The following is a 23,550-nucleotide window of genomic DNA, read 5'->3' as shown; positions in this document are numbered from 1 at the left end:
AATGATGATGGTGATAAAAATGAAAACATAACCACTTAAGTAAGTGTGTTCCATGTGTTATCTCATTCAGTCCTGCCAAACGCCAAGAGGAAAGGTACTATACTCATCCCAAATTTTAAGGTGAGGAAAATAAGGCACAGAGTGGTTGAGTAATTTTCTCAATATCACACAATGAGTCAGTGGAGGAGCTAGGATTCAAAGCCAGGCTGGAGTTCATGCTCTTGGCACCGCCGTCCTTGGCATCTGAAGGGTTCATGCAGGCATCATGGTGGGTCTAGAGTGTGCACAGGGGAGGGTGACCTGTAAAACCGACGACCTTCCTAGAACCAGGGGATGGAAGTGTTGACTCCAGATGGCTCTTCCCAAACCCGGACTGGGGACCGTCCCCCCACACACCCAGATGCTGGCATTTCCTTGGGTGAGTGTGACTGTTACATGACATTGCTGTGGACACGAGGGAGAGCCCTTGGCCCACCCTCCCAAACCCAGGTGGGCAGACAGTGGCTTTCTTCCTCATTCTCACTTTCCTAGCACCACCACCAAGAACACATCTCCTCCTTACGCTGGCAGTTAGCAGAAGGAACAGATGGTGGAGGCTTTGGTTGAAAGTGACGTGCCCATTAATATTCACTAGGCTGCCAGGCCATTGCTCACTTCTGTGGGCCTTGCCTCAGCTGATAAGGGGGGGGTGTGTGTGTGTGTGTGTCTTTTTGGTAAAATAGGACCACCTCTGTTTTGGCCTTGTTGAGAATCTAAGATGCTCACTTCAGAGGCTTAAACCCAGTGGGGCGTGGAGTAGGGACTCACCTGTGCAGGTGGCTGCCACCTCAACTCCTCCGTGGCAGGATCAACTCCGAGCATCTGATGGTCCCTACTCTGCCCCTCCTTTGCTCCTTCAGTTTCTCCTATAAGTCCTTCCTCTCATGGGGCCTCACTCACAAACCAGGACTCACAGCGCAAAGCTAGCATTAAACAATTCTATTAGACTGCCATTGAATTTCTTTTAATTAAAAAAAAGCTTAAAATTAAATCAATGACAAACTTTTGAAAATCAGATTTCACATACAAATGTTTTTGGCTTCTCTTCAAAAAGCTGATAATGTGGCCTTTTTATCTGTTATTCCCAAATTATAGCAATTGACTGCTGTAAGTAGTGGATGGATTTAAACCAGGAAATGACTTCTCTTTTCCCCATGGTCCACAATACTGTCTGTTGTCTGAAGTTGTTATCAGTTAGCATTAGTTTAGACTATAAGCCACAAAAAACTCAAAATAGTCTTAAACTAGTTAAAAATTTAGTCTTATTTTTCCTAAGAGTCCCAAAGCATGTAGAGTGTTCCACAGTGTCAGGGACCTAAGATCCTTCACTTTTGATTCTCCACTGTGTGTGGCCTCCATTTTTAAGGTTGCCTCAAAGTCTAAGAAGGCTGTTCCAGCTCCAGCCCTTGGGATTACATTCCAGCCAGGAGGAAGGAGGAAGGGAAGGAAGGACACATCCCTTCCCTTAAGGACTCTTCAGGAAGTTACACATAACGCCTCTACTTACATCCCATTGGCCAGAATGTAGTCATCCGGCCACCCCTGCTGCAAAGGTGGCTGGGAAATGTAGTCTTTATTTCATGCAGCCCTGTGTTAGGCTATCAGGGGTTCTACTACTATGAAAAATGAATAGCTGTTGAGTGGTTTAACACAGACCACAGGCCTGTGAAGAAGAGACATTGTCTCTGACTTTGCCTCTGAGCTTCTGTTACTTTACTGGTAATTTACATTCTATTGTTCATCTCTTGAAGTTGTTCCAAGGAGTTCACAAGGAGACGATGGATGTAGGATTACGTTGTTTATGGTCTGTCTCCTTCAACTAGAACATCAGCTCCGGTGAGGACAGCAATTGTTGTCTGTATTGTTCACAGCTGTGTCCCTAGCACCTGGGACAGGCCCTGGCACATAGTAGGTACTCAGTAAAAATGTACTGAATGAATGAATGAATGAATGAATGAACAGATATTTCTTGAATGTCTTCTATGTGTGAGGCACTGTGCTGGGTGTGAGACAAAGCAGGGAACAAGATGCCTTCCGGCTTATGCACCTCCATGGCATCGAGCCCAAAGCTGAACACACCACGATAAATACCTATTACTTTGGATGGGATCTCCGGGCCAGCAAGAGTCCAGGCGTTTTAATTTTGTTTTGACAAAGAGGCTGATGGGAGAGGCTGGCTGGCTCCTCTGTCTCCCGTCTGCCGGCGGCCCTGGGCGCCCTGGCCTGACCTCCCCGCCTTCCCAGCGCCACGTCGCTCAGGACAGTAAAACATAATTGGCTTGCCCTACTTTTTAAGAGAGCCCAGATTGAAGGATTGGGTTTTTTGGTGGGATGACCTGTTTAAGAGCCTTAAGAGGGGCGTTTCCGTTTTCCACTGCCAAAGCAAGGCTGTTTTTAGCTCAGCTTCGAGGAAACAGCGGGAGTTGGGTTCGGCCCTGGGTCACCCATCAGCTGCCCTGGTTGGGAAAGGCCTCCTGAGGGGCCCCAGGCCCAGCTGCAGGTTTGCAAGGTTTGCTTTACTCAATCGGGGTAATTAGTCCTGCTCTGAAGCAGCCCCGGGGCCATCCCAAAGGACAGACGGAGCACCAGGGCATGCTCAGATGTCTGGTCCTCCTGATGGCATCCGGGAGCCAGACAGACCCGAGTCTCTGCCCCAGTTCTTTCAGGCATTAGCTCCATGACCTTAGACAAATTGCCTGGCCTCTCTGGGCCTCAGTTTCCTGATCATTCAACGAGGTTCGTCATTTTGATCTCGCTGCGCGATTGTAAGCACAAATGATGTGTCGGCGGGCTGCCGTGTCCGTCTCGGATTGTGAGGATATTTCCTCGACTCTCTCCCAGCAGGAAGCTGGGCTGATTGACAGCCCATGGGCGAGGCTTTGCCATGCTTTGGCATGCCGGCCGCCTTTCTAAGGGTCAAGAACCATTTCTCTGAGCCCCTTTTCTGATCCTTTTGTCAAACTATGGTTGATGAGATTGGCCTCTGGGCTGCTGTGGTCCCCTATTAAAGGGACCCATACGATGGGTTCCTGCTGGAGTTTGCTTCCAGGAAAAAACGTGGTCCCTGCAGACTGAGGGATCTGGTCTTGGTCACCACAAGGCACAGGCAGGCCGTGCACCCGGGGCCCCGTGCAGCCTCTTCCGCTGGCAGGAGGCCCGGAGCCGAGATCATTGCTCTGGAGCCGTAATCCGCTGCTTTACTGACCACTCAGGGCACCTGCTCGTTCCACTTCTCCCTTAAGACTCTCCAGTCTGTTCCATCCTCCTGCTCACCACTGACCTCGGCGTGACCTTGCAGAAACCTGGGCCACGCCCACCTAGAAAGGCAACGAGCAGGAGGGTTTAAAGCATCCACTCCAGAGCCCAGCTGCTATGTGATCATCAACAGGTTCTAAGCAACCTCCCCAGGCCTCAGTTTCCTCATCTGTGACACTGGGCTGATTCTATTAATACCTCCCTCCTGAGGTTTTTGGGAAGATGGATCTTTACTGATGGAGATATGAAATAACTTGCCCCAGATCTAGCACGTTAAAGCTAGAGTTTTGACACACAAGAAGCTTTATTATTATTATTATTATTATTATTATCATTATTATTATTATTATTTCAGAGATTTGAAAGAGATCAGAGTTCCACGTGCCTCCCACAGGGTCTTGCACACAGTAGGTGCTCAATGAACCACTGGTGTGCAGAGACGAGTGAGGCACGCATTGTCTCCTGGAATCTCTTGACCTGGTGACCTAACTCTAGCCTTGCGCACAGTAGGGGCACAGCTGTGTTCACTGAATGAGAGCAGAGTGATCACTGGTGCCAGGAAGTGCAGGGAACCCTGGGACAGCCACCGTCCATGACATTGCACTCCTGCTGAAGGCAGGTTTGGTTCCAGAAGGCTGGACGTCTTCCCAACGCCAGCTCTCACCCACTGCCAAGTATGGAGGCAGAGACAGTGAGGCAGAGATTCTTGTTAAAGGGCAAAGCACCCACCAGGATAGAAAGGAGGCAGTGGGCACAGCCACGTGCCCTCCACCTTTCAGCCTTGTTTCTAGTTGGCTCACTGCCCAGCTTCCCTTGTCCCAGGTCCCTCTGGCCCGCTGCCTGGTTTCTAGCTCCCCACCGTCCAGTGCCTTTCCCTGCTGGGCACGCGCCCCACGCCTTGTGCCTGCTGGACCTGGGATGGCGTGGGGTGCAGGTGAGGTGGAAGGAACTTTCTGAACCCTTGACCCCCTCCGCCCGGGCGCTTTCCCACCTTGCAGCCCAGACCCTGAGTTGAGCAGGCTGACTGCGGAGAGGGGCTAACTGGATCAATCGGGTTGTGGAGGAGAAAGTGGTTTCCATGGCAGCAACAAGAGGCTGGAGAAGAGAGGGAGAGAAAGGGAGGGGGAGGAGAGGGGGAGCAGACGGGGAGCGGTCAGCATGGGAGGAACAGGGGAGCGGGAAGCAGTGGGTCAGAGAGATGGGAAATGGGGTCAGATAGACGGGGAGGTGGGGTTGGGATACTGGGCCTGAGGCTCAGGGTAGCAACCTGACAGGGTGGGGAGGGTTAGGTAGGATGATGTCCCCAACTGGACGTCAAGGAGGCCAGAGCTGCAGGGGCTGGTGCCCCTGAATCTGTCATCATCCAGCGTCCCAGTGACTAACTTCCTGGGCCTGGGAGGTCTAGGGATCCCAGGCTAAGCTGTGTGGTTTTTTTCCTTTGGGAACTCATCTTTGGAAGATAAAATTTGATTTCCAAGGGGCATTTCCCCATACTGGGATCAGGTCACTCCCAGTTTGCCCACTGGGAAATCATGGCTGTCATCTATGGAGCACCCTTTCTGGGCTGGAATGAGAGGGAGGGACTTCCACAGTGACCTCGTTTGAGCCTCAGAAGGAAGGGTTTCCTACAGCCCTGACACAGAAGCCAAGGTCCAAAGAGGCAAGGGACGTGCCTGAGGTCACACAGTCCTAGGAGCCTGGGCTAGACTTGGATGAACCCTTCCCACCTCCCGACCACCATACTTTCCCATCCAGCACAAAGGGTCCCTTCTCAGAGTGAAACGCTGGAATCTAGGAGGGTGCAGCTTGGGAGCAGGGGGGTTGGGGGGCCAATGGGAAGCAAGCCCCTTCTCTTGGAAAGGCAGCAGAAGGGCAGAATGGGGCCTCACCTGGTCCTCACCCTCGCTTTCAGTGCAGTGAAGGGCTGGCCAGACAGCTGCGGTAACCAGACCCTAATTATAACATCTTAATGCCCATGGGCCGGAACTGCGCATCCACAAATCTGGGGCCAGTGGGAAGGCCTGAGGTGGATCCCAGGCTCCCTGCGGGGGGAGGGGAAGAACAGGGAAGGGAGTCAGGGGTGGCAAGGCCTCCGGCATGTTCTGGAACTTCGCCCCCTTTACCCCCTTCTCCATTACCCACCCCCCCAACTCCCAGCCCTGCATTTGATTGGAAGCCACAGATGTTTTGCACCCACTGAGCGGTTTTATGATGGAAACCATTTTCAGGTTGAAAAGGGGGATGAAATCACACTAATGGCTTTTTAAAGGCCCTGTGGAAAAAAAAAGAGTTCAGGCGGTTTCTGGAAGGAAGGGGGAAAACACACAAGGAGGAAGGCGCTGACAGAGGGGCTCAGCTCTTAGGTAAGGGGGCTTTCTGGCTGCCCCAGTCTCCCTATTCCCCCGACTTCTCTCCACCACCTGGTCCCCAGGCTCCCCCAGTTCAAGACAGCCTGTTGTCCTCTGATTGGTGCTATTCTCAGGTAACCCACCACATTTAGACTGGCCGGACCCCTGACTAGCTCCCCAGCCAGGGGGACTGTCTGGAAGGTGGCGAGGTCCCCAGCTGCGAGCTCCCAGCGCCATGGAGCGATCTGACCTGTCCTTCTCCTCCTCGGCTCCGGAGGGTGAGGGGGATTTGGACCCAAACTTTCCAGCTTTGTGTTGTGAAAACAGCAGCAGAATTGTCTGCCTTGCTGAGACCTTAGCTCCTCGAGGCGCTGGCTCACAGCAATACAGATGCAGTTCAGTGGGCACCTACTATGTGTCCCCCATCCAGATGTGCTTGGAACTGAAGGGTTCCTGGGTGATGGCATCTTCAGTGCCTCCTCCATGTGCATCCTGTGCCCAAAGGACAACTCCATTAACTCGAGGGAGAGTTTCCTTCCTCCACCAGTGCAGTCCCATGGTCACACACTTGTCCAAGGGAATGTCTCCCCAGTCTGCTCCTGGAAAGGACCTGGTGGAGGAGAAAAATCCAGGGATTGGCCCAAAGGAGGTGAGAGAATCATTTCTGTCCCATTGGGGTTGAGATTTCTCTCTACAGGCCACTTCCACAGGAGTGTATTAAAGAGAAGAGGCTCAGGCCTTACCTTTTTTGGTAACGTTAGCCAAGTTCACACCAAGTGGGACAAGGCCATTTGCCCTGGATCTAAGTCTCAAATCTGGATCCCACTTTTTGGGCTGATCTTGAGTGTAGACTCACCTCTAGGGGACCAGAAGAGATTAAGAACACATCATCTCTTTCAGAAGCTGGAGGACAGGGAAGAGGTGCAGGTGTGGTCCAGGAGGACAGAGTGAGAGTCAGCATCAGGTCAGTGTAGGTTGAGAGTGATGGAGGCCATGGTTTGTGGGTGGCCAGCTTGGTAGCAGATCCTGGTGGACCCACGCAGAGCTGCAAAATTTATCAACCTCAAGTAGTTCCATTCAACAGTACTCACAAGGGACATACCATACGTCAAGGCCTTCCAAGCTCTAGGTTCTGGTTGGTTTGGTGAAGCCAGTGGAAGGGGACCACACAGCGTGTCTGGTGGCGGAGGGCAAGGTTAAACAGGTAGATGGACTCATGGAGGAGGGAGGAGGGCTGAGGACCTGAGATATGGGGTTTGCTGACCAGCAGCAACAGCATCCCCTGGGAACCTGTAAGAAACTCTCAAACCCCACCCCCAGAAACCTACTAGAATCTTCATTGAAACCAGACCGGCAGAGGATTCTTGAACACACTCAAGTTTGAGCCCTGCACCCCAGCGCCCTGCCAGAGTCTCTTATGGAAGATCCTATCCCAAGACAAGGTCTAGGTCGAGACAAGGCCCTTCCCCAGCTGTTTTTCGAGTTCTGCCGGTTGCCACAAATGCTACCCCACCGGTAGCCAGTCCATTTCCGAGTACTGCGTTCAGGGCAGGGGACAGTTCATGCAGCCACCCAGGGCCTGTGAAAGGAAAGCAAGATGCAGTGAGGGCAGCCAGGGAGGGGAAGCAGCTGGGGCTGGCTGAGCAGGTGCATACCTGAGCCACTGGGCAAAAAAAAACCAGACTTGAGCTGCCCAAAGGCTCCCAGCCAGGCTCTATAAACTGCACAGGTGTGAAGGAGGGGTGCAGGGCAGATACCTCAACCCCCACCCCCACCCCCACCCTTTATCAGGGAGCAGCAAACCTTGGTCAAGTGTCTTGTTAGCAAATACCCCAACAGCCACACGGCTGCCAGACACTTTATGGCCATGTTTATTAGCTTTGCCTCAAGGCTCTGCGGAGGTGGCATGGCCATTCTGTAATAGTTGCCCCACCATCATGGGGCTGTGACATTTGAACCTGGAGAGTAAGCAGGTGTTGAGGGGAGAAAGAAACAAGGTTCTGGCCTCAGGGAATGTGCAGCCGATCAGGGAAGCCTGGCAGACGCTGGATCAGTAAAACTTCATTACTTCCCACTTGAGATCTTTCCAGCAGGAATCGCAGAAAGCAGGGCTGAGGCAGGCACTCGGCTAATAGGATTGCAGGGGGTGTGTTTAACCTACTTGCAAGAAGGAACGATTTCCAGGCCCCTTAGAAGCTCCATTTCTAGGCAAACAATGGTTATACAAATGAAAGGCTCTCTCATCTCTTCATTAAAGCAGAGCCACAAAGGACAAATCGCTACCTGAATCTTTTCCATTAGCCCAGAATGAGGTACTGTCTATACAAATGAAGACCTTTGAATTACAAAATGCTTTCTAAATAGGGTAGATTATAAAAGTTTGGTTCTGACAAGTCTTCTTATTCAGTGGTTGAATTTTGACAAGAAATGTGAGTCCACTCGGCCCTTTCTTCCCTCCATCCCTCCATCCCTTCCTCCTTTCCTCCTTGATCTGGGTCCGGGGCCAGATCAAGGAGGGCCCTACAATCAGACTAAGTTTGGGGTTGATCCTTCAGTGGCTGGAAGCCACTGGAAGATTTTAAATTGGGAAAGGAGAGGCCAGGTGCTCACTGGGATAAGGCCACTCTGGCAGCAGGGTGGGGAGGGGACAAGCTGGAGGGGGCCTCAGGCAGGGAGAGATGGTAAGAACGAAGACAAAAGCGGAGAGCTTCCAGACAGAGCAGAATCAGGGGAGTGGAGGGAAGGAACTGACCACGTGTCACCCATCCTATATGCTCTCATCACCTGAAAGGAGGTTAGAAGAAAAGATGGTCAGAGGTACCCCCGCAGATGTCACGCATGCTTTTCTCATAGAGAAATCCCTTGGCTCCCATCCTCCCTCCCAAGCCTTTTCATCTGTGTTGCCACACGATTCCAACAGGGCTTGGAGCTCACCGCAGATTGAGAGCAGCATTTCAGAAGTAGGAATACGGTGGGGGTAATGCAGAGTGAGCTGTTCTAAAGGAAGCAGCACCCGAGCAGAGCGTGCAAAGGCAAAAGCCATAAAAAGCTGAGGGGCCCCGACACAATCACTGCAGAAAAGAGTTGGGCAGCATCTTAACATTAAAATACACCCAGCCATGCCACTCCTTGTTGTCAACCCAAGAGAGATGAAAGCATACGTTCATGCAAAGACTTGTCCGCATGTGTTCATAGCAGCTTTTTTGTAACAGCCAAATGGAAAACAACCCAAGCATCCATCAAGAGGTAAATGGATAGACAGGAGGGCGTATATCCGTGCAATGGGAAGCTTCTCAGCCTTCAAAAGGAACGCACCCTCCATAAAAGCAACAAGAAGGAATCTCAAATAATGACGATGAGTGAAAGAAACCAAACAAAAAAATAGTACATGAGCTATGATTCGATTTCTATGAAACCCTAGGACACACAATCTTTTCTTTTTTCTGTGCTTTTTTTTTTTTAATTGTAGTGAAATTGATTTACAATGTTAGTTTCGGGTGAAGCGCAAAGCTATTCAGTTACGCATATACATACTTTTTTTTTCAGATTCTTTTCTATCATATGTTAATACAAGAAATTGACCATGATTCCCAGTGCTATATAGTAGGTCCTTGTTGTTTACCTATTTTATATATAGTAATGTGTATCTGTTAATCCCAAACTCCTAATTTATCCCTTCCCTGCCCTTTCCCCTTTGGTAACCATAGTTTGTTTTCTATGTAGGACATGTGATCTTAGGAAAGGGTGACAGGAAGCAGAGCAGTGGGTGCCTGGGGTTGGGGGAAGGGGTGGGGGATTACAAAAGGGCACAAGGAGGATTTGGGGGGCAACAGATACGTCCCTTGGCTCGATTGTGGTCATGGTTTCAATGGTGTACACATATGTCAAAATCCACCAAGTATGTCAACTTTATGCACAGTTTATTGTTTGTCCATTAGGTCTCAATAAAGCTACAAACAAATTTTTTGTTATTATCGTTAAAGGATCCTGGGAGACTTATAATGTAGGGGCAAACTAACCCGACACGTTGCACCACCCCCAGGACGTGGCAGGGTAAGACTGGGGCTTGTTATGATGACCTTGATCCCGGGCAACTTAATTAATGTCCAGTTGACTTCTTCTAAGAAGGAGGAGGCATGTATGTGGATTCGATTTAAAAAAAAAAAAAGGTGGCTTTATAATAATGCTGTATAAAAAGTACAGACCATCCCTGATTTAATGATGGTTCAACTTAACAATGCTTCAACTTGACAATGGAGCAGAAAATAAATGCATTCAGTAGAAACCATACTTCAAATTTTGAACTTTGATCTTTTCCCCGGGGCTAACTTTATGCAGTACCAGACTCTTTTACGATGCTGGGCAGGATGGTGAGCTCCCAGTCAGCCACGAGATCATGAGGGTAAACAGCCCATCCATTTACAACCATTCTGTACTCAGACAATGATTCTGTTTTTCACTTTCAGTACAGTATTCAACAAATTGCATGAGATATTCAGCACTTTATTATAAAATAGACTTTGTGTTAAATGATTTTGGCCATCTGCAGGCTTATGGAAGTGTTCTGAGCATGTTTAAGGCAGGCTAGGCTAAGCTACGATCTTTGGTAGGTGAGGTGTGTTAAATGCATTTCCAACTCAAGATATTCTCAACTTTCAATGGGTTGATCAGCAGGTAACCCCATCGTAAGTCGAGGAAGATCTGTATTGCTCTGTCTTCTTCCCAGCTGTAAACTCAAAACCACAAGCATGGTAGACACTTCATAATTTGTTTTACAAATTTAATCAATTAATGGTGTAGGGGGAAAACTCTGACAAGCACCTACAGCACATCAGGCTCTGCTCTAAGTACATTTGCATTTCATTCATTTCCATTTCGGTTCTCAGCAAAAGTCACTGACTGGATCATCTGATTCATCAACAGTACCAGAAGAGTAACTCAAAGATCCATTTCCTGTTTCCTCCCAGCCCTGCCCTCTGCTCCCAAGTCCCTGATCTCAAGCCTATGAGAATCTAGGACTCTTCCCAGTGGAAAGGCAAAGTCACGAAAGGAAAGACGTTCAGAGGCTGGATAGTCGTGTCAGGTGTGGAGAGTGTGAATACGATTTGCTCAGCAAACTCCCGCCACCAGAATTAGGAGGCCCACTGGAAGCTGGGAAGAAAGGAATTTAGGAAAATAAGACCATTCTGTTTCTCCCAGCAGGGAGGAAGCAGATGGTTCTCATTACCTGGAAAGACAGCGAGGCTCACAATAGAAATACATCCAAGAACAGTGGAGGCAAATGCTGGTCCCAAGGAGCTCAAATGAATTTCCTGGTAAAGGAAGATCAGAGGGGGCAGTGTGGGGTGGGAGAATGGGTTCCAGAAACAGTTCCCAGGCTGTGACATCTGCTGGCCTTGGTTTCAAATCACAGCACCCATCTACTCACTCCATGACCGTATTGTGTTCCCTCTTTTCAGGTGCCTCAGTTTCCTCATCTATACAATGGGGATAATAATATTATTATTGCTAGATGATACATATTAGAGCATCTTTTATATATTGCATTATAACAGGGTCATGTCGAGGATCCAGTGAGATGAGGTAAAATGCTTAGTGCAATGCCTCTCATTGTAAATCTCTATAAATATCAGCTCTTTCCCAAAAGGTTGTAATCCCATGAGGCAGGTATTATAATACCCATTTATCAGATGGAGAAATCAAAGCTCAGAGAAGCCAAAGGACATTGTCCAACTTCATGCAGCCATTCAGGTGCAGAGCCCAGACTAGAACCCAGGATGCCTTACTCCAAGCCTTGGCAGATGTGGTGTTTTGGGTCCGGGTTCCAGTCCAGGGTCCTGTGTCAGCCCCACCAAGGTGCTGACTGCAGTAGGAGGAAGGAAGTATTGGATGCACTGGCCCACTGCCACTATATATTGTGGCCTTATCTCAGTTCAAAATGAACTATATGCCTGGCACCGCCAGCCTCCTCAAGGACATTGATAAAAAGCCTTTCTGTTGCCCTCATTCATACAGTGAGTATTCCCTGAGCACCCACCACGTGGCCAGGCTCCCCTTCAAGAAGCTTATATGCTTCCCTGGGAGGGAAGACAAATGCGTACCAATGTGGCATGATATGGGTAGGCAGGTGCTCCCAGTCAGACGCAGACCTGGGGAGGTGGAGAGCAACTCTGTCTGCACAGGGAACAGGCAGTCAGGGCAGCCTACCTGGCAGAGGCAGCATCTGAATGTAGAACCTATGGACCACTATTTATCTAGTGATTCTAGTCTGTTGGATGCTCATGTCACACCAGCTCTGAGCTAAGCCCTTGAATTATCCCATGTAATCTTCTCAACTGTCTGATGGGGAGGGATCGTAAACGGGGAAAGTGAGACTCAACCGCCAGGCTTTAAGAGATGGCTAGAGGTTTGCGATGTAGATAAGAAACAAAGAGTGATCCAAGCAGAGGTAACAGCCTGGGTGAAGGCACAGAGGCAGGAGATGAATCCTCAGCATCTCTCTGTCCACACCGTCTCCCACCCCTACGGCTCAGCACAGGGCATGGCACAAAGTAGGCCTTAATCCATGTGCTGGATGTGGACATCCTACAGTCCTGGCCCCAGGCCTGGCAGAAGCCCCGGCAACCAGCCCTTGCCTGGCCTCACTTGAACCACAGGGGCCACGGGGACGGCCAGCATGGGGCCCCTCGCTATCTCCATGCCCAGCGTTTCAAAAACAAAATTGCTCACCCCTAAGAACCACTGTCAGTATCGGTAAACTCCAGCTGCTAAACCACATTACACTGAACTCGCCAGAAACCTTTGTCATTATTAATAGTTTATTGATCACAGTCCGTGGCTGATGAGAGTAGGTCTCCTCACCCCAGGCCCTTCGGGGCCCTGCGATCTGCAGAAGGCCTTCTAGCCAGCATGCAGATCAATGCCACTCCAATCTGGAGAAAGGGGGACTCGGGGCCACTTAATCCACTTTAGAAGGATAACTCTAAAGGCTCAAGATCAGATGAGGTGCTGAGAAGAGGCGGATTGGTCCAAATCAAAGCTGTGACTGGAAGATGTTGGATCTTCAGGCAGAACTAGAAGCTGCCTTGGGTGGGGAGGGGCTGCACAGTTTGCTGCAGAGGGAGACAGGGTTCTCTACCCTCGTACCACAGCCGCCGGGAAGGTCTCGCCATCCACCCATTTAATAAATATTGATGGAGTACTTGCCATGATGGCAAACACTATGCAAGACCCTGGGATACACTGGTAAGCCAGCCAGCTGCAGACCCTGCCTCCATGGATCTTACTGTGTATGGTGAGGGGAGGAGGACGTTCACGAGTCAGACTTTGTCATTAAATTGCAATTCAGACAAGTACTGCAAGGAGAGGCACATGGAGACCTGCTGTATCAGTTAGCTATTGCTGCATAACAAGCCATCCCAAACCTAAATAGTTTAAAGCAGCAACCGCATATTATCACCCTCAAGGCTAGGGGTTGGCTAGGCTCACTCCCAAGTTTGGCCTTGGCTGAACCAGCTGGGACCTCCTGTTGCTGAAAAACCAGCCCAATAGCCAAATTGGGACTTGGAAGCAGAGTTTGGGGAAAATAAGAAAAGAATAGCCTTATTGCTTTGCTAGGCAAAAGGAAGTCTAGCAGGCTAATGCCTTAGAGACTGCGAATCCATCTTGAGGTTAGTGTCCTGAGGTTTTATAGAAAAACCAGATGAAACAGAAGGCAGCAACAATCAGGGCATTTTCTGGGTGCTGTATTCTTCTTAGTCTTGGTGAATCCACCTTGTGGCACAGAGAAACTCTGGAGGAAGGTCTGTTCATTCTTCTGAGGTTGTCTGCCCATGACCACCTTTCTAGAATACAGCTTCTGGGTTAAAGTGTAAGCTATTCAGGGTAAAGAATGTATAGAGAGCGGAGAGTGTCGCGGGAAGGCTGGGGGCTGTTTGGCACAAAAGCAGTTGAGCAAGTGAAACAGAGATGAGGGTTTGTCAGAAAGAAAAACAAGTTGCAAGAACTTTAAGTCAGGATGAATCAGCAAACAAACAGCTTTAGCATCAGGGGGGCCATTTGGTTAGTTTCTGACCCTTTCTCTCCTTCCACGTGCTCTGAGACTCGATCAGAGGCTTGTCCTCAGGGCAGAGGCAGAGAGAGAGATTCCTTTGAGACTTACGCTTGGAATTTGGACACCATTACTTCCACCACGTACTTATCAAAGTAAGTGGTAAGGCCAAGAACGGGGAAATTGACTCCACCTCTTCCCTGAGAGGAACTATAAAGGCACTTTGCAAGATATAGGGAGGCTCTTAATCCAGGCCATCAATGCGATCGATCTACCACAGCCTCCTAGTCCAGGGGGTCACTTTCCAAATGACCTTTGTAACTCTAAGGATGTAGCCAGGAGAATAAAATGCAGCATTCTCAGGAAAACAAACTATTGTGAGCCAAAGTGCTGAGTCAGAAAAGAAACTTGGCTACATGCACCCATGAGTGTCACCTATGGGGGATCCTGGATGGGATTCGGGAACAGATAAAGGACATTAGTCGGAAAAACAGGTGAAATTCGGGTAAAGTCTGGAGTTGAGTTCATAGTGATGTGTTAATGTCGGTCCTTAGTCTGACAACTGTACTGTGGTCATGGAAGAGTTAACAGTGGGGGACACTGGGTAAGGCGGTTTGGGAGCTCTAGACCCTGTGAAACTTCTGTAAATCCAAAATAATTTCGAAATTTAAAGTGTGTTTTTACAAAAGGCCCTTGGCACACGGGAGGAACAGAAAGAACTCCACTGGAGCTGGAAGACCTGAGATGTGTCAGGAACCAACTGGGCTGAGCCTTGTTCGCCTAGATAAGGATCCTGGTCTTAATTTTAAGAGCAGAGAGAAGCCTTTGAAGGGATTAGGTAGGAGAGTGCCACTAATCCCATTTGCATTTGAAGAGATCTGAGTTCTACCTGGAGAAGGATCTGGAGGGAGATTAGCTGGGGCAGAGAGACTGGCTAACGACTCCGCCCGTTTTCCAGGTGAGAAAAGGTGCTGGCAGCGGAGATGCAGGGGAGAGGATAGTTCAGGATATATTTAAGATGTAGAGCACCCAGGACTTGGTCACTCACTGTGTTTGGGGAGTAGAGAAACAGGAGAGATCAAGGAAGGTGCCCAAAGTGTGACACGGAACCATGGTGGAGGGCAGGACCATTTGTGGAGCCAAGGATCTAGCAGAAGAAACATCCCAGGCTGCAGAAATATTCCTAAGTGAGAAGCTGCATCCTTCTAAAGCCCCAGTCCAGATGTCCCCTGAACTGTCCTTTGGACCACCTGTACTGTATCCCCTCCATGTGTCACCCAAACATATTGCTTATGTTACTGTCACCTGAACATGAGCGTAGTGATTGCCTCAACACGTCACCTGTGTCGCTATCACAGAAACACATCTTCTGTGTAGATCACCTGTGTGGCGGTTACCTGCACGTTTCCACCTGTGTCAACCATGTTGTTATTATCTTATCACATCACCTGGGTAGCTGCCAGCTCCACGTGTCCCCAGAGCCTGCTTCTTTACAGAGGTGTCACCTGAGGATGTCACCTGCACACCTGTCACCTACACAAGCCATTTAAGCAGGTTGCCTCTAGAACAGACACCTATGAGTGTCACCTAAACATGTCACTTTAGGTGACTGTTACTCAGCAACCCTGCCCAGGAGAGAGGCTATTTTTTCAGTCTAGCTGAGTTACAAACAAAGAAAATATTTCCCAGAGGGGAGACAGTTCCCTGCTGTTTCTGCTGTCAACGCGCTCTGTCTACCGAGATAGAGACGGGAGGCAGCATCTTACCCACGAAGTTTCCCTGATGCAAAGCTCCCTACTCTTCAAGTCCTCGCAAGACAGTCAGTAGACCAGATGTCAAGGTCCCACCCCGTGTATTCTATGGAAATGAAGGTGTTTGTTTATGCTAATGTGGGCTGGCTGGTGGGAGGGAAGGAGGAGCTGTTAGGTGGGCCGCCTTTTCTCAGGGAAAACAGAGGATGGGAAGGGGGCCAGGAGCCCAGGTGTGTGTGGGGGGTAGGGATGGGGGGAATGGGGGAGTGGGGGACAGTGAGTCATAGGAAGAAGGAGCTGGAAGACAAAGATGGGGGTTGGGGACAGTGAAATGAGAGGAGAAAGCAGTGGAACTGAGGTTGGATTGCTCAGCAGAAACAGATGGGAGAGAGAGACTTCGCTGAGCGGAGGGAGATGTGCTGATGAGGGGGTGGGAAAGAAGATCAGAATTTAAAGAACCTCCCCTCTCAGCGGCAGGGCTGGGACACACACCCCAAGGCGTGGTCTTAATTAACCCCATTTCCCCACTGGGTCTCCAAGACTGCGGCCAGGCCAGTTTGATGGGGAGAGCACTGAGCTTGGGCATTCACTAGGGTTCTATGAATATAAACTTTTCTCCTTGTTTTCTGCTGCGGCTTGAGAACTTCCAAGACTCCACTTTCTTTAAGTTGTGGTCAGAATGGTCTCCCCTTCGGCTGCATGGTTAAGCCCAGAGAAGGCTGGAACTTGCCGCAGGTCACACGGATTTCCCTGATGCAGGAGCAGCAGAGCTTTTTAACTGCAGGTCAAGGCTCTTCCCCTTCCAAGTGTCCAGATCTCACTTGCTAGGAATCCCCTCCCTTACAAGGCATCACAGGACGCAGGAACAACTGGTAACCGTCCATCACGCTTTTGCATGTGACGATCCTCCTTACAGGGGCTTTGCGGTACCATCGTCGCATTTAATCCTGACCGCAGTCCTGCGAAGCATCAGCCCTATATTTTAGATAAGAAATGGAGGCCCAGAGAGAGACGGCATGGCTTATACAAGGTCACACAGCGTATCAACAGCAGGGCTAGGATTTGAACTCGGCTCTCTCTGACTCGATGTCATTTCCATGGGGAGAGGAAGAGAGAACAACAAATCATCTCACTTCAGCGTGGTCTGACCCTGTAGACCCTGCAGAAAGTTCCGAGAGGAGCACCGATTTAACTCCAGCTAAACACACAGCCCACACTTTCATCCTCCGAGGCGCCGAGCCAGGGCCTGGCATACAGTTGGTGTTCTATAAATGTTGCTCCTCTGCCCAGCACCGCACGTGGAGCGTTGTGGACAGAAAGCTGAATGGTGGGGCTTTGAGGCTGGTTTCCTGCAGCGCTGTGCCCTCTGGCCCCAGATGATGAGCCCTCATCCTGCTCCCCTGCCTCCCCTCAGGCTGCCCGAGGTCCGCATCTCCGACAACGGTCCCTACGAGTGCCACGTGGGCATCTATGACCGCGCCACGAGGGAGAAAGTGGTCCTGGCATCAGGCAACATCTTCCTGAACGTCATGGGTGAGTGCGGGGCCCTGGGCACTGGTGTCACTGTGTGTGCGTGCATGCATATCCGCGTGCACAGAGGGAATGTCCTGGGAACCACCCGCCGAGATGCCTGCTGGACTGAGAGTGGACCCTCTTCTTTCCCACACTTGCCCCCGAGGGTCAGGAGGCGGGTCGGGCCAACTGACACTATTTGCATGTGTGTGACCTGTGTGGCCTTGCCACTAAGGATGTCCTCTCCAGACCCCTCCCCCTACTGACACAGACACCCTGACTTCATGAAGGCAGGGCTGTACCTCATCCCTGGAGCCTCAGGACCAGGCACTTTGAAGGGGCTCCAACACGTTGAGTGGAATGAATGGGGCACTGAAGGGGCACTGAGACTTCCCAAGGGGCAGCAGCCTGCCGCAGCCTCTGCGCCTCAGTTTTCCCTTCTGTAAGATGGGGGTGGGATGCAGGCCTAGTGGATCATTCATGGACCTCCGAGCTCTAGGCTCTGTGACCTGGTGAGGTCACGAAGAGGGAGATACTGAGCTGTGTGGGCACCTTTCCCAGGCAGAAGCCAGAAGCCACATTCCTAGAAATACCTATGGCAAAGTGCAGTGGGGGTGGGCACTCCCCCGGGGGGGGAGGACAATCCAGGAGCCTCCAAGGGGGTTGAGACAGCACCTCAGTGGTCCTGCACATCTACTGCAGAGAGAATGTCCCTTCCCTCTGCCTCCCAAGGCCTTTTCTGAGACGCTGAAGCATCAGACGACAAGTTAGAAAGTGTGCTGGACTGGATGTCAGGGTTCCTGGGTTCCAACCGTGTGTCTAGGCCTCCATTTCTACATCTGTAAAATGGGGGTAATAATACTAGTGCCTGTCTCCAGTTGGCTGTGTCCCGCACCCAGCCCCGGTTTCCCCATTTATAAAACAAAGATTTCCTCTAAGGGTCTCAGAAGCCCCTGCCAGCACTGATGGCCTTGCCACTCTTGGAACTTGCTTTGGCTCCGGGTTCTGTGTTCCCTGATTTTCTTATCAAATAATATTTATCAGGGAAACAAAGTTTACTGTACTCAGGCAATCAGTGAAGACATAGAGGCCCCGTAGAAAGTCACTGCTTCTGGGGAAACTGAAAACCTCTAAAGGCCAGACCTCCAGAGGGACAATGATTCCTGCAGTTGCAGCATGCAGTGTGTCTTGGCACCCCGGGAGATGGGCCCGGGCCCGGAGGTGGCTATGTTGGGAAAACCTCCCCTCTTGCAGCCTTTTGCCCACTGAACGGCTCCTGTAATGCGTGGATAAGGAGTGTTCTCCGTGCCCGGCCCTGGGCTGGTCTCACCAGGGAAACTGGCACTGAATGAACCAGTTTGCTCCATCAAGGGGCTCCCAGTCCAATGAGAGACATGTCCTTGATTGTTTATTCATCATATATCAACTGAGCACCTATTATGTGCCAGGTAATATTCTGAGCCCTGGCTCCATCAATGGTCTCTCTCACACAAATAGTAATTGTGCCAATTGAGAATCAAGCACAATTAGAAAGTTTAAAAATTGTCCCCCACTCCCTCCCACCAACCTCCAGGACTCTCTCCTTTAAATACATTCCAAAGGAGGTTTCAAAACTTAAAGTCTATTCATTGTTTTGGCCTGTCTATGGCACTGCATAGACCCTTTCTTGTCACATACAGGCACACAGAGACCCTCCCTCCAGGCAAGTGGAAGTCACTGAAAGCTGGGGTCTCCTTTGTGCCACAAGAGACCCTGAGGAACGTGGCAGCCAACAGCGGGGCAAGGCAGCCTCTGTCCCATTTGAGGGTCAACGGGAAGCTTCCCAGGACAGTGGGGAGAGGGGTGTCTGAGGAGCTGGGCAGCGCCCAGGCCCCCACGTGCATCAAAAGCACACAGCAGGTCCAGGGAGGGCCGGGCACCCCCGCCTGCCAGCACCAAGCCTGCACCCGCGCCTTCTAACGCGCAGTTTCCCGAGGCCTCCGGGTGGAGATCAAAATGCAAGAGCAGCTGTAATTTCACGCCTGTAACATCCCTGCTATGTGGTGGGGAAAGACATTTGGGAGCCCCGTGGGTGCCACCGAGGGTTCGTGCCTCACACAGTCATTAAAATGTTTTTATCCGAGCTGCAGATAAATTGTAAGCCAATTTGAAAGTTGCGTGCTGGGCCCCGGGAACGCGTTATACACAGTCACGGAAGGATCGCGGAGGCTTTTCTTGCGGGTGCTGGTGATGCGCGAGCGTGTTCAGGCTGCGATGTTACAATCAATTAAACGTGAGGCCCAGATACCCCCATCGTGGAAGCCAAAAGAGGCTGTTCTGATTCTGCCAGAAGACCAAGGCACAGGGTTTCTCGGCCACCCTCGCCCTGCAGCGCGGCCACCAAGGGCGCCTTCCAGTCAAGGCTGCTTTCCATCCAGCTCGGGCTATGCGCCCAGCACCGTGTGCTGAGTATTCAACCCACAGTTAATCCTGTGACCCTCGTGAGAGCCTCCCGAGGTATGCGTTGTCATCCCCGTTTGACAGATGAGGAAACGGAGGCTCTGAGGGTTTAAGGGGCTCACCCATGTGAGTTACAGAGCTGAGGGGTCCACCGGTTCTGCCTGAGACCCAAGCTGGTGCTCCTAACAGCAGCTCTGAACTCCCAAGGGAAACGTCCCAACCTCTGGTACAACAGCTGTTAGTCACGCAGATGTCAAGCGGGCATGAGGGCGGGGTGGCGGAGTACAAATGGAGGGAGCTGCGACTGAGCCCTAAGGAGGAGCACTTGACTCTCAAAAATTTAGGCGGCCAGTGGGACTGTTGTGCCTTTGCGGGGGGTAGGAGGTGCCTATAAGATTCTTGGGAGGGAGGAACACATCCACCTGGTCTCCCCACTTCTCCATCGCTGTGCCCCAGTGCCCGTGAGTGGTTCTCCTATCCTCTGCTACCCAGGGCCCCCTCACTACTCAAAACCTCTGAACAGAGCACTGGACTTGGAGTCCAGCCGACCTGAGTCCAAATCCAGGTTAGCGTCCACTTGTGATGTGGACAATCCAGCATTGAATTTCCTTTCAGGTAAAAACAATATCAGAATGTCTTTTTTTAAAATTGAAATACATTAGAATGTGACTTGGCTGTCTATATGCATGGGCATTCTAAATCTCATTCATTCATTCATTCTTTTTTTTTTAATTGAAGTATAGTCAGTTGACAATGTTGTGTCAATTTCCGGTGTACAGCATGCTGTTTCAGTCACACATATACATACATATATTCCTCTTCATATTCTTTTTCATCACAAGTTACTACAAGATAATTGAGTATAGTTCCCTGTGCTGTACAGAAGCAGCTTGTCATATATTTTATATACAGCAATGTGTATCTGCAAATCTCGAACTCCCAGTTTATCCCTTTCCACCATTCATTCTTCATTCGTTTATTTACCAAGTATTTATTGTCATATGCATGGGAACTCAGCCTCAGCAATTGGACAGATGAAATTCCAAGTCCTCGTGGAATGGACAGTGCAGGAAGGGAGACAGGCAGGAGCAAGGAGACAGCGGGGACCTGTGTTATGTCAGGGGGCAGTCAAGCAAAGCAGAGGGATGTAGGGCTGTTGGAAACAGCGGGCAGCAAGGCCTCTCCAAGAAGGTGACAATCCAAGAAGGTGGGGCCCGAACTGTGTGGATGTCATGCCTTCATACAACTGATTCATCAACGGCTTATTCAGCATCTCCCCGGAGCCAAGCACAGTTCTAGGTGCTGAGGACGTGTCCCATCAAGGGAGACAGCTCACGGTGCCCATGCAGAAGCAAAGCCTGGGGTCTATGCTCAATCTTCAGGGTGGCCCATAACAAATGATCACAAACTTGGGTGGCTTAAAGCAACAGGAAGATACTCTGTCACCATTCTGGAGGCTGCAAGTCCAAAGTCAAGGTGTTGGCAGGGCTAGACCCCACGTAAAAGCTCTAGGGAAGAATTCCAGCTTCTGTTGGTTGCCAGCCATCTCCGGCTTTCCTTGGCTGGTAGGCACATCCCTCGCACCTCTGCCTCCGTCCTCGTGTGGCGTTCTCCATCTGTGGGTCTGTGTCTCTGTGTCCTGATTTCCCTCTTCTTGTAAGGACACAAGACCCTGATCCAGTGTGACCTCATTTTAACTCAGTTACATCTGCCAAAACCCTATTTCCAAATAAGGTCCCATCCACAGGTACTGGGGGACATCAACATAGCTTTTCTGGGGACACAATTCAACCCATGTAACTGAGCCGGGAGGTAGCAGAGCAAGATTCACTGTCTGACTCCAAAGCCCACGCTCTCGGCTCCCGACCACGCGAGTCACCGTTCCTCGTGCGCTCACTCCTGGGCCAGGCCCTGTGCTGCACTTTTCATAAGTTATCTTACTGAGCCGTCCTCAGAGCTCTGGAAGGCGGGTACTGCCACTTCCCTTTTGACAGATGGAGACGCTGATAGGTTACACCCCTCACCCTGACCACCCAGCCAGCTAGGGGGAGAGCAGGGAGAAACGCATCCTATGTGCTTAACCACGCTGCTCTCCTAGAAGTCACAGAGTATTGATAAGCATGAATAAAATGGTCTGTCTCGGGATCCCTGTGTCTCTTCTGAAGGCTTCCAAGTGAGGCTGGCGGATAAAGGTAGAATTATGCAACTTGAGGCCACAATGGCACCAAAATACACTATATGCTTTCCAAACCTGGGGCCGGGGGCACACAGCTCCCACCGCGGAGAACAGTTATTAATGAACTTTGCATAGCTTGTCTCTCTCTTTTTTTCCCCACTATATTTTACTGAATTTGTATTAAGTGCCTCTGGTACTTTTATTCCCTGGTGGTTTTTTTTTTTAATTTTTTTGAGATATAATTCATATAACATAAATCACTCATTTAAAGTATACAAGGCAATAGGTTTTAGCATCTCCCCAGAGTTGTTCAACGGCTTTTAGCTGAAAAACCGATTTTAGAACATTTTCATTGCCCCCCAAAGAAACCCTGTACCCATTAGCTGTTACTCCCCAACCCATGCCCCCTCCCTCCAGTCTTAGGCTCCCACTAAGCTACTTCCTGTCTCAGTGGATGTGCGTGGACATTGTACATAAGTGAGACCATACAACATTCTTTCACTCAATACAATGTTTTCAAGGTCCATCCGTTCTAGAGCCTGGATCAGTACTTCCTTCCTTTTTATTGCTGAATAGTCTTCCATTGTGTGATGTACAGCATTCGGTTTATCCATTCACCAAGTGGTGGACGTCTGGTTGTTTCCCTTTGGGGCTATGATGAATAATGCTACTGGGAACGTTCACGGACTTGGTTTTTGGGTGAACGTGTAGTTTCAATTCTCTTGGGTACATACCTAGGAGTGGGAATTGCTGGGTCAAATGGTAACTCTATGTTTAACCTTTTCAGGAACTTCTAGACCTTTCCAAAGCAGCTGCACCATTCCACATTTCCACCAGCAGCATACGAGGGTTCCGGTTTTTTCACATGCTCACCAACGTTTATCGTTACCTGTCTTTTCAATGATAGCCATCCTGGTGGATGTGAAGTGGTATCTCATTGTGGTTTGGATTGGCATTTCTCTCCTGGCTAATGATGCTGAGCATCTCTGCATGTGTTTATTGGCCATTTAGTTATATTCTTTGGAGAAAGACCTTCAGATCCTTTGTTCATTTGCAACTGGGTTATTTGTCTTTTTATCATTGATTTGTCAGAGTTCTTTATTCTAGATACAAGAGCCTTATCAGGTGCAAATTTTGCATATATTTCCCCCCATTTTGTCACTTTCTTGATGGTGTCCTTTGAAGGACAAAGTCTTTTCATTTTGATGAAGTCCAATTTATATATTTTTTCCTTTCGTGGTTTGTGATTTTGGTGTCCTATCTAAGGAGGCTTTGCCTAAGCCACGGTCACAATTTTCTCCTATGTGTTTCTTCTAAGAGTTTTTATGATTTTAACTCTTACATTTAGGTTTATGCCTTATTTTGAGTTAACTTCTGCACATGGTGTGAAGGAAAGCCCACCTTTATCATTTGCACGTGGATATCCTGTTGTCCTAGCACCATCTTGTAAATAGACTCTTCTTTCCCTGTGGAATTGTCTTGGAATCCTTGTTGAGAATCAGTTAACTATAAATGTGTGGGCTCATTTCTGGACTTGATTTTATTCTGTTGATCTATGTGTCTGTCTCCAGTCTGAGTCTGGTGGTTCCTTGCTGTGTGACTTTGGGCAACAGGTTCACAGGACGTCCTCCTTTGGCCAGTTCCTCAAGCTTCCCCATTAGAAGAAACTTACGCTGGGGCTGGTGAGGGCGGCAGGCATGCTGGGGAGGTTGGGGGTGATGGAGGCTGTGCCAAGTTCCAAGAGGCCAGGGCAGAACCTAGGATTTCTGGAGAGATCTGGAGCTCTGCTTTCAAGAACAGATTCTTTTCTTAAAGGTTATATTCCACTTATAGTTATTATAAAATATTGGCTATGTTCCCTCTGTTGTATAATACATCCTTGTAGCTTATTTACACCTAAGAGTTTACCTCTTAATCCCCTCACCCCTACCTTGCCCCTCCCCCTTCCTTCTTCCCACTGGTGACCACTAGTTTGTCCAT

The 23,550-nt window shown here is 49.8% G+C and overlaps 1 protein-coding gene across 1 annotated transcript in view; it reads left to right on the top strand.

Moving 5' to 3' along the window:
* IGSF21 (immunoglobin superfamily member 21) overlaps positions 1-23,550 on the top strand; it is a 235,872-nt gene that overhangs the window by 183,569 nt on the left and 28,753 nt on the right. The window contains exon 4 of the mRNA XM_072975845.1: positions 16,858-16,976. Coding sequence (XP_072831946.1) covers positions 16,858-16,976 — 119 coding nt within the window. The remainder of the gene's footprint in view (positions 1-16,857; positions 16,977-23,550) is intronic.

This window comes from Vicugna pacos, chromosome 13 (assembly GCF_048564905.1).
Source record: "Vicugna pacos chromosome 13, VicPac4, whole genome shotgun sequence".
Lineage (NCBI taxonomy): Eukaryota > Metazoa > Chordata > Mammalia > Artiodactyla > Camelidae > Vicugna > Vicugna pacos.
The sequence above is the reverse complement of the archived record's forward strand: the minus strand, read 5'-3'. Positions and strand labels throughout refer to the sequence as shown.